We start from the raw sequence: 16,765 nt of genomic DNA, 5'->3' as shown, positions 1-16,765 counted from the left end.
CACTTGGATATGATTTTGACAAATGTTCATGGAGAGCAAGTGCTTAGTCACTGATGAATACATAAGGTATGCTCTTGCTCCTTTCTGCAAGTGGTGCCTCCTCTGGAATAACAAGGCTGCTATTTTCCATTTGATTCCAGAAGAAAGTGTTTTTCAGCACCCTACCATTTGAAATATGTCCTTATGAACCAACATTTGTATATATAAAGTAGTAACCAGTGTCAGCTACTCCTAAAATCACAATGCTGAAATATCCTTCATAATTATAAAAATCTGTTCAGCTTTCTGCAGGTGTAATTATCTCACAATGCTTCCCATCAGTAGCTCCAAGCAGTGTGGGAAGTTCCATTGGTACTCAAAGCCCTGTGTGATTTCTAATTACTCATTTTCATGCTGAGGAAGCTGAAACAAAAAGATAAATACAATATATTAATGCTGCTGCCAATAAAATAATAAATACATAAAATCTGAAACAAGCTGTATGAAAGCAATAAACTAATTAATGTTAGGGTTACGCCAATTCAAAGAATGTTACTATTATGTTATGTCTTTGTGTGATTATGTGCTGCCATACTGCCAGTAAATTAGTTACTGCATAACTTTTGTTGCAACCTATACCTAAAGTGACTGCATTGAAGCAAGAAATTAACTGATGTCAGGGTTGCACCAATTGGAAGAACATAATGTCTTATTATGGTAATTTGGAAAATGCTTATTGTACCATTACAGGTAACAAATCTTGCCATAAAATAATTTACAAAATGAAACAGTATTGTTATCTTTTAGGAACTCAGTCAGACAGAAGAGGATGTGATGTAAGACACTACAGCACCAGAAGTTGAAGTTGTAGAACATGAAAGCTTAACGGAGGTGATGTTTGTCCCCCCATAAGAAAAAAAGGCAGTATGCCTAAAGTAGACAGTGAATTTAGTGATGCACTTGAAATTATTAAGGGGTTAAGTGATAATTTTTAAAGGAGTAAGCAATCCAGAGAAAAAGTCCCCATCAGATTGCTTTGGGGAGTATGTTGCCTCCAAACTAAAAAGTTGATATGTTTATGTACAAAACATTGTACAGCACAAAATGCATGAGGTACTTTTCCAGGCAGTCATGGGTAATTTCAACCCTGCACAGGAAGTATTGCCAGTTGACATTGTCTATACATCATCCTCCAGCACATCAACACAAACACACCATAGTGAATATGTGATGTATAAATTTTGTATTTAAATCATATTTCATTTTATCTCTTAGTTGTAATATGTGCAAGAGAAATAAACACCATTAAAATAAACCAAAACAAATAATGTTGATTAACATAAAATAGAAATACACAAAAGACCTCATCATTTATGTGACTTACATTCAAGGTATCTATGTTAATGTCACAGTTTAGCAACTGTTTTACTGCATTTAAAAACAGAAACAGAAGTAGTGTAACTTTTTTGCACTTTGATAATATGTGTTTTATTTTATTAACTGCAGATATGAAATAGCCTATAAGACTGGTCTTTTCTATATTTTTATGTTGCATTATTCATTTACTCTTGTCTTATAAATCCTCTAGTGTTTGGCATATGGCACTGCATACTTCAGGAATTATTTGGAAAACAGATGCTGTTTGTATACGAAATAGATATTTGAAGCTAGCATAACAGTCGCTTACTAAGAAGCACAGTGTTAGTGCTGGCCCATATTTTGCTGATATGATTAATCAATAATTTGTGCCTTGCTTTGAAATTTTTGGTTCAGTTGCTGTTAGAAGAAGGTGAAAATCATCCATTGACATACACGTGAAGTTTACGAATAAACCAATTCATGGCTTTAGCTACAAATCACTGATCAGAGCTGAACCACCACTACTTAATGCTGGCGCAAAAATTCAGACACCCAAATTTTTCTCTGTCTGCACGGTTTGGCTTTCATGACCAACAGCATGTCGCTATACAAAATAAACCAAGTTGTGTGTTTCTGTTCTCCATCAGGTTGTACTAAATACTGATGTTAACATGAAAAACATATAGTGCCAGAAAAATCGCATCACGTGCTTTTGCTTTCTTTCGTACCGGTGTAAATGCATATTCGTGATTACAAGACAATGCACCTTGCTAGTGAATGTGCGTTCACCTGTGCACAGTCGTGTTTGGTTTGGTGTTTGGTGACTGCTTCCTATAACTCTGTTACCACTGTCTGAGCATCCCATAAGCTAACAGCTAAAGATTGCAGCAATCTTGCTACTGCCATTCTCCTATCCAGAGCATCTACTTGAGCACTTAGAACTACTAGATTCTGGCTCACAGTACTTACTTGCTTTGACCAAGTGCATTACCTCCATTGCTAAGCTTTGTAACGCCCTTGTGTTGTTCAAGGCCCTTTGTTTCAAACAGGTGCCATTTCATGGCTTTATTTCTCATTCACTCTCTCTGTTGTCCCATTTAGCTCTCAGATGTCACTGACATCCACAGTCCTGAAAATCATTTTCAATAGCCTACCCCCTGCATTTAACATTGCTTATATTGCAGCACCATGTGCGTGGCACTATTTCCACTATCTGCTGCATATTTCATTGCAGTTGTTTGTATGAATGGTGCAACTTACCATAGTTGCTCCTCATTTCCTTCAGCATGCATTTTCCTTTCAGCTTCCACCATAACTTCATAGACACATCTTCTAAGCATCTCACTTCATTACGTATTTCCCAAGCATTCAGGATCAGCTTCAGTGCCCAAATATGGCTTGTGAGTATTATATTCTCTTGCCTTGTGAAAAGCTCTTCATCTTGCAATTGTAGTACACACAGAACATCCACTACACTAGGCTGACACTGTGAGCACTGCCAAGATAAGGGCTCCCCTCATCTTTACTTTGAGCTGCAGCAACCTGGGAATGGGGATCTCTCATCACTCCCAAGGCTCCATTGAAAGGTCTGGCATCACGTACACACAGAAGTAGAATACCCAACCCTAAAACACCTATCTTAGACAAAAGTGAACATATAACACTACATCTAACATGAACAAAACTCCTTTCTCCTACCCTCACCTTCAACTGGTACACTACTCTCTTATGCATCTAAATAATATGTCACCCAACTTTCAACTGTACACATTCTAACACAAAACATAAACTGTTCTCTCCTCATTCCTTCAACTTAATCCATATAAAGAATCCCCTGTACATGCTGTGCAAGGTTTTGCGCACTTCCCCTTCTTCCTACCACCCGTAACTTTACCCTCAGTGGATGACGACACTTACATCAATGCATATGGAGCACCTTGAAAGGCTCCAGATGCCCATCATGAACAAGTCAGTAATTAAAGCTTGATGTTTACTGGAAGTGTTGTTTCAGCTACCTGATATAACCCTTGATATTGAGTTATTTCTTTGTCTTACCGTTTGAAATGTAAGAGTTCTATTACATTATCCAGTGACCGACTTTGTGCTGCCCACATGATTTTTCAATTGCTCTTGACATTCTGGCTACTTGAAAGCACTTCCAAATTTCTCTGACCGTTTAAGAAAATCATTCATGGAATCACCATCCTTGCAGCTCTTATCCTAATTTAGTCAAATGGTGGCGGCATTTGCCTCCTGTAAACTAGCTCATGCAGTGATGGTCCTGTAACAGAATGGACTTCTGAATTACATCCACTTACAACAAAAAATAAATACACATCTCAACATCCTTCCGATTGTATTGTACTCTCTCCAACCTACTGTTAGCCTGAGGGTGTAGTAGACTTGTCCTTAACTTCTTAACCTTTAGCAAACTACGCAACTACTTCAACAAATCTGACATAAAGTTTGTCCTTTGATTGGTAATCATAGCTCTGACTCTCCAAATTTGAGCATCCAGCTGTTGACCAATGCATGCACTACCAATGCTGCCTGTTGCTTAGGAACTGCAATTATTTCCAAATATGTAGAAAAATGATCAAAATAGTCAGCACAAATCAATTCCCATCCGGAGTCTGGTTAAATGGCCTGAGCACGTCCAACCCAATCATTTTAAATAGTTCCTTCACTTCTAGTAACCTCTAAAAAGGTATTAATGTATGACTCATATCAGTCAATTACGTGCATTGTACATAACCCCTCATGTATTGATCCACTTAATCTTCCCTTGACTTCCAGTAGTAGCATTCCACTACTTGCTTCTTTATTATTCTACAACCCCCGTGTCCTGACAATATGTGGTCATGCACCTCTTGCAGCACTTCCTATTGTAGCTCAGCTAGCACCACTACCTATGGACCAAACCTCATTGTCGTACACAACAGTTTGTCACACACACAGGGAATTGTGGCTGCAACACACACTGTTTATGTTCTGTGTCAGCCCATTGTGCAGGGTCATTATGCTCTGTTTGTATCAGTGCTACTTTTTGGCTTAAACTATCCGTGTTTTCTGTGTTTCTTATTAGGCTTATGTATGACTTCATACTCAAACTCGCTTAACCTCAGTAATCATCTAGTCAGTCTACTAGAAATGCCCATAAGCCCCAACAACCATTTAAGAGCTGCATGATCAGTTACCCCTTTAAACTGCTTCCCATACAAATAATATCAGAAATGTGGGATTCCATACATCACACTGTGTGTCTCTTTTTCATTTGCGGAGTATTTATCCTCTGGTCTTTTCAACTGCGTAGAGGCATATTATACCGGTTGTTCCTCTCCGTTTAGTACTTGACAGAGAATACACCCTGTAGATTGACTGGAAGCATTGGTTGACAAGATAAATGTTCTCTCAAAGGCTGTAAAAATTAGTTCTGAACTCAGTGTCAGTTCTCTCTGTAACTCTTTGAACACATCTTGGCTTTCTTTCATCCATTTGAATTTTACAATTTTTTTAAAGGTCATGTAAGTGATTTTGCTACATCTGCACACTTTTTTATGAATTTTCTATAAAATTCCCTAACCCTTATAGCAAAGATTGCAACTCCCTTGCATTACCCCAAATCTAAAATTCTTTTACTCCCTGTATCAAACTCAGATCTGTCTGAACCCTTTCACTGTGTGCCCGACATACATAATTTTTTCCAATGCAAAGTGACATTTTTCCGTGCTTAATGTTAAATTCAATGCTCATAATCTTGTAAAAACTTTTCACAAACATTGTGTGTGTTCTGCCATAACCTTCACAAAAACAATTATCTCATTTAAGTATTCCCTGCACTGTTGAGGTCTCAGTACCCTCAACACTGCATCAAGCAAATGCAGAAACATTGAAGGAGCATTCTTGAACCCAAATGGCATCATGTGATACTGAAAGTGGCCCCATGGGACAGAGAATGCTGTTTTAGGATGATCATCTGGGAATATATCTATCTGAGAGTACTCACTCCTCAGATCTAAGGTAGAGAAGTACCTGCACTGCCCTCATTGTTAGTAGTTTCAGTGATGTTCGAGAATGGATATGCATTAGTTACAGTTTTTCTGTTAAGATTTATGTAGTTACAGCAGAATCTATATGTTTTCGTTCCATATGGTGACAGCTTTGGTGCTACCATCAAGGCTACACTCTATGGAATAGTGCTTTCCTCTGTTACCCTACCAACCAGCTGTTAATCAATGAATTCTCTTATTATTGGTTGTAAATATTGTGGTTCTGTCAAGGTCTACGATGGATTGGCAACTCAGTTCCTTAGGGATACGATGCAGTGTTATAGTGTAGAGGCTCTTGAGGGGGGGGGGGGGAAAAGGAACAATAATTTCTACATTTCCAATCTATCCGTACATCTAAGATGCTCCAACTTCTTTTCTCAATGCAGTCTTATCAGTGGTTTGCAAACATCGCTGGTGCACACTAATTGAGTCCCAACTCACATCATCCGAGACTTACAAATTAGCTAACAATATTCTGTGATGAACTCTGCTCCATTAATGCCAAAATTATCTAAATTCATGACCACTACTTTCCCATCCAACTCCTCTCATATACTTACAATGCTTCTCTTTCAAAGCAACGTGATGTGTCATCACTTACTTCAGCTCATGTGCTTAAAACTCTGTGTCTGAACGTGAAATTATACCATTGCTGAACCAAAAGACTCCACTATCTCAAACTCCACATAAATTTTAGCGTGAAGGGTTTAATTGCTTGTGAGCTATCAGGTCCATACTTGCTACCGACAAATGTGCCCCTGTGACCAGTAGAGACCTTTCTGCATTTCACTATTTGCACTTTACTACATTCCACTTCTGCATCTCTATCAGTTGCATCAAAATTTATCAGGAACACTGTGTGGTGGACCTAGGGTTCCCTTTTGCATGAAACACCATGCTTATTTTTCCCGTTTCCCTTTACCATTTCTACAATCATGTTGATGGTGTCAAACCACACCACATTTTCCACTCATCTGTAACACCTCGTGTTAGCGGAGAATATTCCTCTCTCATCCTGCATTCCTATAACTATATCATTTTCTTCAAACACTGTATCTAAATTGACCACGGAGTATAAACCTTGAGGGCACCCATTCTCACCCTTCATGACATATCTGGTGGCAAACCCCATAAAAATGCATCCATTGTCCTCTGTTCTGCACTGTGGAGTATGACTCTATTTGCATCATCACTCTCTCCTAATTCATATGTCAGCACATTCACTTTCCATACTCTGTCTCTCAAATTCTGTATCAACTCAGTTTTCTCCTTTGACAAACATCCAAGTGCTTCTGAAAAAAACTGTCACAGTTTTACTTCTTGTTCCTTTATAGCAGGCCATTTTTTCAGTTCATCAAATGTCTATGTACTCCTTAGCCCCAACAAAGGGGATTCCCCTACCAACCATAACTTCATCACCTGTAATAACAGCAGCTCATCCAAAAAAGACAGAAAGGTGTGACCAAGCTGGCTGTAGCTGGATCTAATAAAGGAGTAGATTGCTTAGCTAATTCCATCTCTTCCACCCTACTTGCAAGCCTATTATGCAAGATGCATTATTTGCTCTGAATTGCAGCATTTCATTAACCAATGGTTGAACTGCCTCCCACTAGTGATATAATGCATTTGAGACTCTGCCATTGTGGAACCTTAATCTCCAATCATTTTAAGGAACACAAAATATATTCACAACAAGCCTTATGACACACCACCACTTACATTTTACCATCTATCTTGACTCTGTCCACTGACTAACCCGATGCCCATACTAATGTCAATTAACATAAACTACTGGTACTAACTCTGTGCTAGGTGCACATTGTCCTGGAAACTTACACTAACCATATCTCACAGGTCGTAAATAGTGCTCCTTTGCATTACTACCCAATTGCGGAATATCAGCCAGTTCTCCTGGCTGTCCAAACATAATGCTCAAATCCCTGTGCAATACTCACCTAGACTCTATGCCATCTGCACATAAAACAGGGGAAACAACCACAAAAATCAATAGTCTGCTCAGTTACAACTCTGGCTGACAAAATTGCGTTCTGCGATTGTGAAGTCTGTGGCTCCAGCTGCCAGGTGAGGTCCACTGATACCAAAGTACTTAAGGCATAGTCACTCATGGTGAGTGAGGCCTCTATGGTGTAGAGGTGGTGGAGTGTGGGTTGTAGAGATGGTGGTGCAGACCAGGGTTGGCTAGGAAAACTTTTATTTAATCTTGAGCTACAATGTTGAAGTACTGAGATGCAGCCAGACACTCTCTCTGCAGGTGCATGGTTTACCGGTGGTGCCACTGACGCTGGAAGGTCACAGCAGTGAGATAGGTTTTTGAAGTCAGCGTCCTCTTTTTGCTGATACTGTTTACCCAGTCATGCCTATGTTAGCACTATGTGACCCCAAGTGAGCAATGAGAGTGACTTGAACGTCTGACGAATTCTTGTAGGAGTTCATCACTAATGGGTTAGAAGCTCATCACAGTGTAGATGTACGGTGGCAATACTGCCCTGGCCGCTAACTGCTGCGCTCCAAGGCAGGAGTTTGGTTGCTACCATGTAGCTTGAGGATGGCTTATATACCATGTTGTCCTAAGTCCACAGGTTTGGACTCACAATCATAAAGAGGGGTGGGCTATAATGTGATGGGGACTTGCGTGGACCCGACATTGTGAAGGGCATTGCCAGACTGCACATAACCATGTTAGAATCAGGGGGTATTTATAGTGATTGATAGCACTGTTGTGCCAATACATTGTTTCCAGGCACATACAGATCAACATCTTCATGGCTCAGTGGTTTGGAAATACTTCACAGGCCAGTTCCTAGTTGCATATCCTTTCTGCATTCATTGTGTGGCTTCTACCTTCTTGCCTCACGTATGGGTACAATGCAAAGCTGCTTTTCACCCAGTAACACCCAGAATTAGTGACAGTGTTACATTTGCTTTTGGTGCTCAGGATGACATGAACTATATGGTTAGGAAGTGCATTGAGATTAGAAGTATCATCTGTGCAGAATATTTTTGAGGCGAAGAAAACAACAGAAGGGTGCTCTGTGGGGTGTGTGGAGAACTGTGGGTAAGATGGGCCTCAGCAGCTACATAGGTCTAATGCTGGCAACCAGCCAGCTGATTAACATCGCGGAAAGGGGGCTGAAATTCAGAAAATGGATAGTATGGTGTTTATTGTGAAAAGTAATTTACCTATTTCATGAAATGTAGCAGCTCAATTACCTGCCAGCTCACCTCAATCAGCGTGTTGTAACCAGAAAAGCAAGAAAGTCTAAAGAGTTTTGATCAAATTGAAGTGGCACACAACTGAGGCTACAATTTAAGTCCAAAGAGGTTCAGTGAGGTTATTGTCAGCACTTGAGCTGATGAGTGTAGAATATCTGTCTGGTTTTCCTCTAACCATGATTCAGTTGTCCTTCTTTTTTGTACTGAAGATCATTCCCATAGCCACAGAAATAGTCCAGTTCCACACTATTGCTATACTATGGGAAGTAACTAATTTGGTAAAATTTACATAAAACATCTGAGTTATTTGTACCTTTGACTAAAACCATCTGCAGGTGCCACACTACATTGCTAAATTTCATTGCTGACGAAACACATTAAGGTAAGTGCAGTTTACCAGTCATTAACTAATTCACAGAAGTTCATTGGAATGCAGATTAATGTGCTAATGACTGCAGTGATTGGACCACTATAGGAACTGATGTGCTTCAATTGAAGTGGTCATTGTCATGTAGGGATCAAACTGAGTGAAAATTAAGCTTGGTCACCTCATACTAAATTGTTTTGTCAGTGACCTCCGAAACTGAGCTGCTGCGGAAGTCCTTTTCAGTAGCGTGATGCTTTTTTTCCCTGTATGTTTGAGTAACTCTATCAGCTAATTTTTAAAGCCTAACAGTGTGGTATTCGAGTGTAATGAGCATAGGGTTTCCACTTCACAGTAATTTTACCAACATTGTGTATGGACAATATATGGCTCCTGTTAAATCTTTTTGGTGAAATGCAGTGTGGGCACCTTCAATGATACTGCATTTTAGCATCTTCAAATCCCTCTCCATTGATTCATTCTAATAAAAACTTTTTTTTTTTTTTTTTTTTTTAGTTAGACACATGGCATATGCAGATATATATACAAAATGTACAACATTACAGGACCAGTTGATACGTAGTTTACTTCACATTTAATCAATAAGAGACAAAGTATTGAATTGGGAAATTCCACTACTTTGAGTAGCAAATCATATTGTATCTATACATGTAACAACCAACACGCCACAGGGCCCAATAGTAGGACCACTGTTAATCTTGTTAGGTATAAATGGGTATAAATCTATCATTACCTAAGAAAAGGTCTTACTATTTTGTTAAAGTCAGGGTGTGACTTAGACTGCAACAGTGAAACTTCAGGAAATGGCAGTGTGTAAAAATTAAACGTTTAATGTTTATAGGTTTTCATATTGTTCACACCTGGAATTGGGAATTACATGTTATAGACATCTGCAATTTTTGATCTCCCTCTAGCTGGTGATCTTTTAGAAGTCAAAATTTACAACTGCATACTTTGTTCAGATTTATTTATTGTGCTTTGGAGTAAAGCTCTGTTGTTATTCTACTATTCAGACATAGTACCTTTTGCACATAATTTACAGCAGGGGTTACTTTAAGTGAATACATCCGCAAGTATGGTGTAAACAGGTTTCTGAACAACAAGGTACAGTAAAGTAACTTCACATTTCATTTTTACCCTTGTGAAGTTCACCATAAACATTTGGTCAGAATTAGAAAACAGCAGTGATCATAAGGTAAACACCAATAATTAAAATTACATCCCCTAAGCACAAGATAGTGCAACTATGCCAAATGCTTTTAATGTGTATGAAGTATAATTTAAATTAAAATCAATGCCACCCATGTAGCAACAATTTTGCTGAAAAAGAAATAGTTTGGAAGCCAACTGACAGGTTTCTCATGTAATTTTTCCTCCTATCTATGTAATTATGTGGTTATGTCGTTCTCAATTCATTCGAGCAATCAATCATTCATTATAGGAAACACAGTCATAACTCAGTCACTCAAAATGATTCAGAAATTTTACTTGTTAGAATGAAATCAGGCGATGATTCTTCTCCTCTGCAGGCTCGTGCTTTGTGGCAGTCTGCTAATTTGTACAAATAAAATGCCTCGTATTTTTGGGAGCGTTATATAATCCATCGGGAAACCTCAGATCAAGCGGATATTTGGCTTTGATGAAGTTTAACCTCCCGAAGAAGTAATGGAGCTCTTGGATTATTAAATGCAGGTTCGTATCCAGTCTTTCGGAAGTTCTCTTCTGATTAACAACTACGCAATATATTGATGAATATAATTAATTCTCAAATGTCAAATAATGTAAATTGTTACACATCTTTTGTATGAAGGAGCAATATTTCCCTTTTAATTGTACAATTTTGTATCAGTTATCTTTTGTCATAAATCTCAATATTCAGATTACAATTCTTCAAGCAATGCTCAGGCTAATCGGCATGAAGACAATCTCGGAAGCTTTTTTCTAACAACCACCAGAGAGAGTACTACAAAGAATAATTATGCGCTCATAGCATAGCTATTGTATGAAACTACTTTGCGCATGGATTCTGCGAGTATGAAGATAGAAAATTATTAAATGTCATTCAAGGGTAGAATTGTATCAGAATAATTCATCGAATATAAAGAGATATTACACTCACCATCTCATCGGATCATTCCTCGAAGAGGTGTTAATCATTTTCACCCTGCATTCTTAAGTGATTTTATTTGTATTCTCCCTTGAATGATGTTCCTCTTGACAATATGTTAGCAATTTACACTCATTCTAAGGTTACTGGTTTGATATTACCTGTGGCCTACACAAGGTTTTCACATCATGGTGATGCCAGTTAAATTAAATGCAGTCATATGATGTATCTAGTCAGACTTGACAGTGAGCTAATTGTTTTACCAGTTCTGCCTCACTTCCTTTATGCAGAGTGCAGCAAATAACCTGAGATAGAAATAAGATTTTACTCACATCAGATTTTCAGATAAAGATGTATGTTAGATTTTTTATTAAAGGCTTCCTAAAATCCTTCATTCAGTTTAACCATTACCAATTTGATTTCCACCTCCATTCTGATCCTGACATATTGCGAAAGGTTACTCAGCATTTAAGGCACTGTGTGCGTATTCAGGAGGTGTGGGGCTCTAATTCTCATCTGGGTAATCATATTTACACTTTCCCCAATTTCTGTGAATTTTGTAAGGCTAATACTGGGATGGTTTGTGTGGGAAGGGCACAGCCAGTATCCTTCCTCATCTTTGTCCATTCTGAGCTTGTGCTCCATGTCTAATGATATCATCATTTGTAAGACATGAAATCCTTTTCTCCATTTTTTCTGTGACTGGACCCAGAGCACATACATTTCATTTGTTCTTACGCCATCTTCAGCCATTCCTGAATAATGGCTTTATTGAGAGATGCTACATATAGGTTCCTAAGCTTGTTACTGGCTTTCTTTATAATACTCTAAACATCATAGTCAAATATGTCAATCACGGAGGTCAGAACTCCACCAAACAAAACCACAGAGAGCCAGTTTCTATCAGATGCTTTGTAGATGGATGAACAACATCCTTTTGGAACATACTCTTCTTCAGGAGCTATTTTTTCACCACCACTTTCTCATAAACCTCTTGTGATAAGATTTTAAGGAATTAATGACATTACCTGCCAGTGGGCATTGATTTAAATCAATGGGAAAAGTTGAAAATTTGTGTGGGACAGGGATTCGGAACCGGGTCTCCTGCTTACTAAGCAGATGTGCTGACCATTGCACCGTCTGGACACAATGGTCATTATCACAACTGCACTGACAATCCTACTAGGCCTCCCATCAGACCCTAGTTATCAACTTATCCTCACACCATTGATGAAGTGCTCCATGCCCTTTGTCATCATTACTTGTGCCATTTTGCCAGTATCCATAAGAGTTCAAGTGTGGTGTGCATCTGCATGGAAAAGATCAATGGGCATCCTTCCCTTAATTATAATTAAGATGAGGACAACCACTGATCACTCCATTGTGTATGTACACCATGCTCAACTTCTTATGGGAATTGGTATACCGCGAGTAATGAGGATAATGGGAGGGGCACTATGTCAGTGTTGTGTGGATCAGCTGAGAATTTGCATCTGACGGGAGGCATGCTAGGATAGTACTTCTTTTTGTGATGACTGCTTTGTCTGGATGGCTGTCAGCGCATTTACCTAGTAAGCAGGAGACTCAGGTTCGAATCCTGCTCCAGCACAAATTTTCAACTTTTTCCTTTGTTTTAATTTAATGCCCTTTGGCAGGTAATGTCATTAATTCTTTTTTTTTTTTTTTTTTTTTTTTCCTTGATTCATATTGGCTGCAGGATCAAAATGTTGTCTGTTCTTTCTGTTCTCTGAAACAGCACACACCATATATGCTCTTATGATAAAATTGACTCTGTCTAGAAATAAAAAGTAGGGCAACATGATGCTGCCACTTGAAATGGTGCCAAGCTCATGGACACAACTGGGAAATTTAGTTGTGGTTACAACAGGAATGTCCTTACGATTGTAGGTTAACCAGTGGTTGCTCTTACAATTCACTTGAGCTTGCCTAGTGAGTGCGTTCTAACCTGCCTCATTCTTTATTGTCCTTGAGAAGGTTTTGTATTTTGATTCTTTTTTCCTTGCAGCCTCATGCCAAAATAAATTATTTGTGATTGGAAGATGAAAAATTGTTATGATTTGGTAAAATCTTGATTTTTCCATAACTGAATTGGTTTGTTATTTAAAGTGGTGGTGTAACACTGTAAGTGCTTTCTGTAATCACAATTCCTTGGCCAAGCTCTGGATTTTGCAAGTGTTTGTATAATCATTACTTGCTTCTAACCATTTAACAGATGAATTTAAGTAACCATGTAAAAACATTCATGCAGACATAAAAGTTATCTCTAAATTAAATTCTCACTTTAGCTGTTGCACACTATGTAATATGTTCTTTACCTGCTTTTATTTCATATACTTTTTGTGTCAGAAACTAACAACTAATTGTAAACTTTCAATAGTGAATTGTAATTGTTATCCCATTAATCGATAACTGAGGTTTTTTTTCAAAAAATGGTTCAAATGGCTCTGAGCACTATGGGACTCAACTGCTGTGGTCATGAGTCCCCTAGAACTTAGAACTACTTAAACCTAACTAACCTACGGACATCACACACATCCATGCCCGAGGCAGGATTCGAACCTGCGACCGTAGCGGTCGCACGGTTCCGGACTGCGCGCCTAGAACCGCGAGACCACCGCGGCCGGCGTTTTTTTTTTTTTCATTTCTGTAATAATAGTGGAGATTGTTCTGTGCAGTATGGATGTAATATATGTAAAGATAGTGTGTAGTACTTATTCACCAAATGGTAGTCTTGTGAAGAAATGAACTTTGCAAACAAAGCACTTACATTTTATTTCTCATGTACCAAAGCTGTAGTAAAGACTGGTTTCCAATGTTTGGTCTGTGATTAAGTCATATAATGTTTGTATATGTATATTACTTTTTCTTGTGTCAGATTCATTTGTCTTTAAAGAATTAATATAATATGTTGTTATTTTAATGGTAAGAGTCAAGTTCTAAGGTTATGTAAAGCAGTACTAGATTTCCATAAAAATATTTAGATTGTTAGTCAGGTGTGACACTCTTGCTGTCATGAGGATCCATAGTTTCTTAGTGGATGCTCTCACTGAGCTCAGGTAGTGTAGGAAGTTACTTTTGTAGACTGTGTAGCCAATAACAGAACAAATGGATGACTCTTTCCTAAGCCTTGAGGCTTTCTGACTGGAATTTGCCCATTCATAGTGAATTTTTGTATTGGATTCAATACAGTCTAATAAAATCTAGCAAGTATGTACACTGATGAGGCATTGGACACTCATTTTCTTCCCCACCCTTCTCCAAATCTGAGCTAATTCTCAATTTCGCATGACCTCCACATTAACTGTATGTTAGGCACTAATGATCTTTGTTCCTTTTTTATTTTTCAATTAACTTTGTTAGTTTTACCTTGTACATTATTTAATATTTTATTTATGTTACAGTAATGACAATCATTCTGATATATTTCTCTTTATTTCAGCAGCAAGAGTCAACAAGCCATCAATACAAGCAATGATGACAGTCATATTACAAGTGCTTTCGAAGATCAAGCAGAGCTTTCCAGCAGCAGCAGCAGCAGCCAACAAAATTTTGTGCAGAATGTATCAGGTGCAGACAAGGCCAGAAATTCTGTAGATCATGTTTTCAGAGAGAATGATACTATCAACATTTACAATGTGTATGAGAGGACATTCAAGAATAAGGACAGTCTGAAGGTACATCCACTTTTTCGCAGTGGTGACAACTGCTACAGCTGTACCTTCTGTTGCAAGACATTCACCAAGAGTTATAGCTTAAAGCAGCATTTGCGTGTGCACACTGGTGAACGCCCATTCAGCTGCACTGAATGTAGCAAAACATTCAAAGCAGCCACTGCTCTGAAGTACCATATGGGGCTACACACAGGTGAACGTCCATTCATCTGCTCTGTTTGTAGCAAAGCATTCACACAGAGTGGCCACTTAAAGGTGCATTTGCGTAGACATACAGGTGAACAACCCTTTAGTTGTACTGTGTGCTGCAAGATATTCGTAACTACCACTCTCCTAAAGCAGCACTTGCCTTTACACTCAAGTGAACGCCCTTTCAAATGCACAGAGTGCAGCAAGAAGTTTAAATGGAAAGACAGCCTGACAAAGCATTTACGTGTCCACACGGGTGAGCGCCCCTACCGCTGCACTGTGTGTAGCAAGACATTCCAAGATAGTAGTAATCTAAAAAGGCATTTGCTTGTCCACTGTGTGAATGCTCCTTCAGTTGCAAGATCTGTAGTAAGATATTTGCAATGAACAGTAAGGAATACAGACGTGAATTCTTCTAGTTTGAAAACTTAGAGGCTACTGCATATTTTGAAATGCTGTTGGCTGCGTATTGTCACACAGCAGTTACCTGATGGGAACTCTGTTAATGGCACATTTTTAAATTGTTACGAATATTTAAAAACGTTTGCAAACAATATGAAGAACCATATATCTGCAGAATTGCTTTGGTGTTGTTGTAATATAAAAATTATGTAGTTAGACAACTGCAAGCCTTTGTTATACAGCAGATTGCGTTATTTCTGGTGAATTGTACAGCTGACTGTTTTGTAACTGTGTGAATGGCAGATCAAAATTACTACCTGTTTGACTGCTGGAAGAACTTCTATGTCATTAAAAATGCCTTAAAATAAGAGTATGAAATGGGTATACTTTGTTTGTGTGCAATGCATTATTTCATCTGTTCAGCCATAAAAAATATGACAACTGAAATAGTTCTAACTAGACCTACATCACACAGATTGGGAAATGATGGATACAGGACAGAGGTGGAAGACAACAAGATAACACTGCTACTTGAGCTGTATGTTTTCAGTTACTTTCAGTGGTTATTGTCATATGAATCTGGAATAGCAAAGCTTGAAATAAAATTAGAAACTCATTCTAATGAGTCATAAGCTTATAAGCCATTTGTGTGTGTGTGTGTGTGTGTGTGTGTGTGTGTTGAGTGAACCATAGTGTTTCATAGTAAGTACTTAGCATTAGTAGCAACCCTAGTAGAAATGCAAAGTCTTTGCAGCAAATGTGATCAGAATTATTACTTCAATTTTGGTTATAAAACATTCTTACACCTTTCTTGAATTAACCATTTTATTCACCTGCATGTATAGTCTATTGATCAGAAGTCTGAGGAGAAGGGAGAATATTTTTCAGTTCTCTATGTGATGATCATTGTATGGGGCACATTGAAAGTGTCAATGTTTGTTGTCTCTACTTAAGAATATTACAGGACAGTATATCTGTCTCAATATTAGGGCCTATACACACATACTTCAAATGCTTAAAGTATGAAAATACAACCCTCACTGAGAATCCGTGGTCTTGTATATCTCCTCACAAGTCTGTACAAGACATAATGAGTCATCCGATGTGGTGCAGGAATTGCTACAAAAAGCTCAAATGTGAAAACTGATGAGCTATAGGTGACCAGCAGTGTCCTATGGCAGAGCTAAGAAAATTGACACTTGCCATCTTTTTTGCTACTGCCATTATAAAATATGTCACCAAAACCAATTCTCATCCAGATATTTGAGACCAAAATGGTACATGTACTTGCAGTTACACCTGGAAAAGTATGATTGATTGTGAAGCTTCATCTGTTCTAAAGTCAATGGTGACTCCAACAATAACTCAC

General features: G+C 38.3%; 1 protein-coding gene across 6 annotated transcripts in view; it reads left to right on the top strand.

Annotated features, from left to right (window-relative positions):
• The window catches only part of LOC126237172 (gastrula zinc finger protein XlCGF42.1-like), an 85,983-nt gene extending 69,971 nt beyond the window's left edge, over window positions 1-16,012 (top strand). For 2 of the 6 annotated variants that reach the window (XR_007545048.1, XR_007545047.1), the window contains exons 3-4: window positions 10,536-10,698; window positions 14,577-14,710. Coding sequence is in view for 3 of the 6 variants with exons in the window: in XM_049947032.1 (XP_049802989.1) it covers window positions 14,574-15,381 (808 nt within the window). In the remaining 3 variants the exon portion in view is untranslated. Of the gene's footprint in view, window positions 1-10,535; window positions 10,699-14,573 lie in introns of all 6 variants that reach the window. The other 4 variants (XM_049947032.1, XM_049947033.1, XR_007545045.1 and 1 more) reach the window with 3 other exon arrangements.
• Window positions 16,013-16,765: the final 753 nt, after the last annotated feature.

The sequence above is a fragment of the Schistocerca nitens genome, chromosome 2 (assembly GCF_023898315.1).
Source record: "Schistocerca nitens isolate TAMUIC-IGC-003100 chromosome 2, iqSchNite1.1, whole genome shotgun sequence".
Taxonomy (NCBI): Eukaryota; Metazoa; Arthropoda; class Insecta; order Orthoptera; family Acrididae; genus Schistocerca; species Schistocerca nitens.
This window is presented reverse-complemented; position numbering and strand designations above follow the sequence as displayed.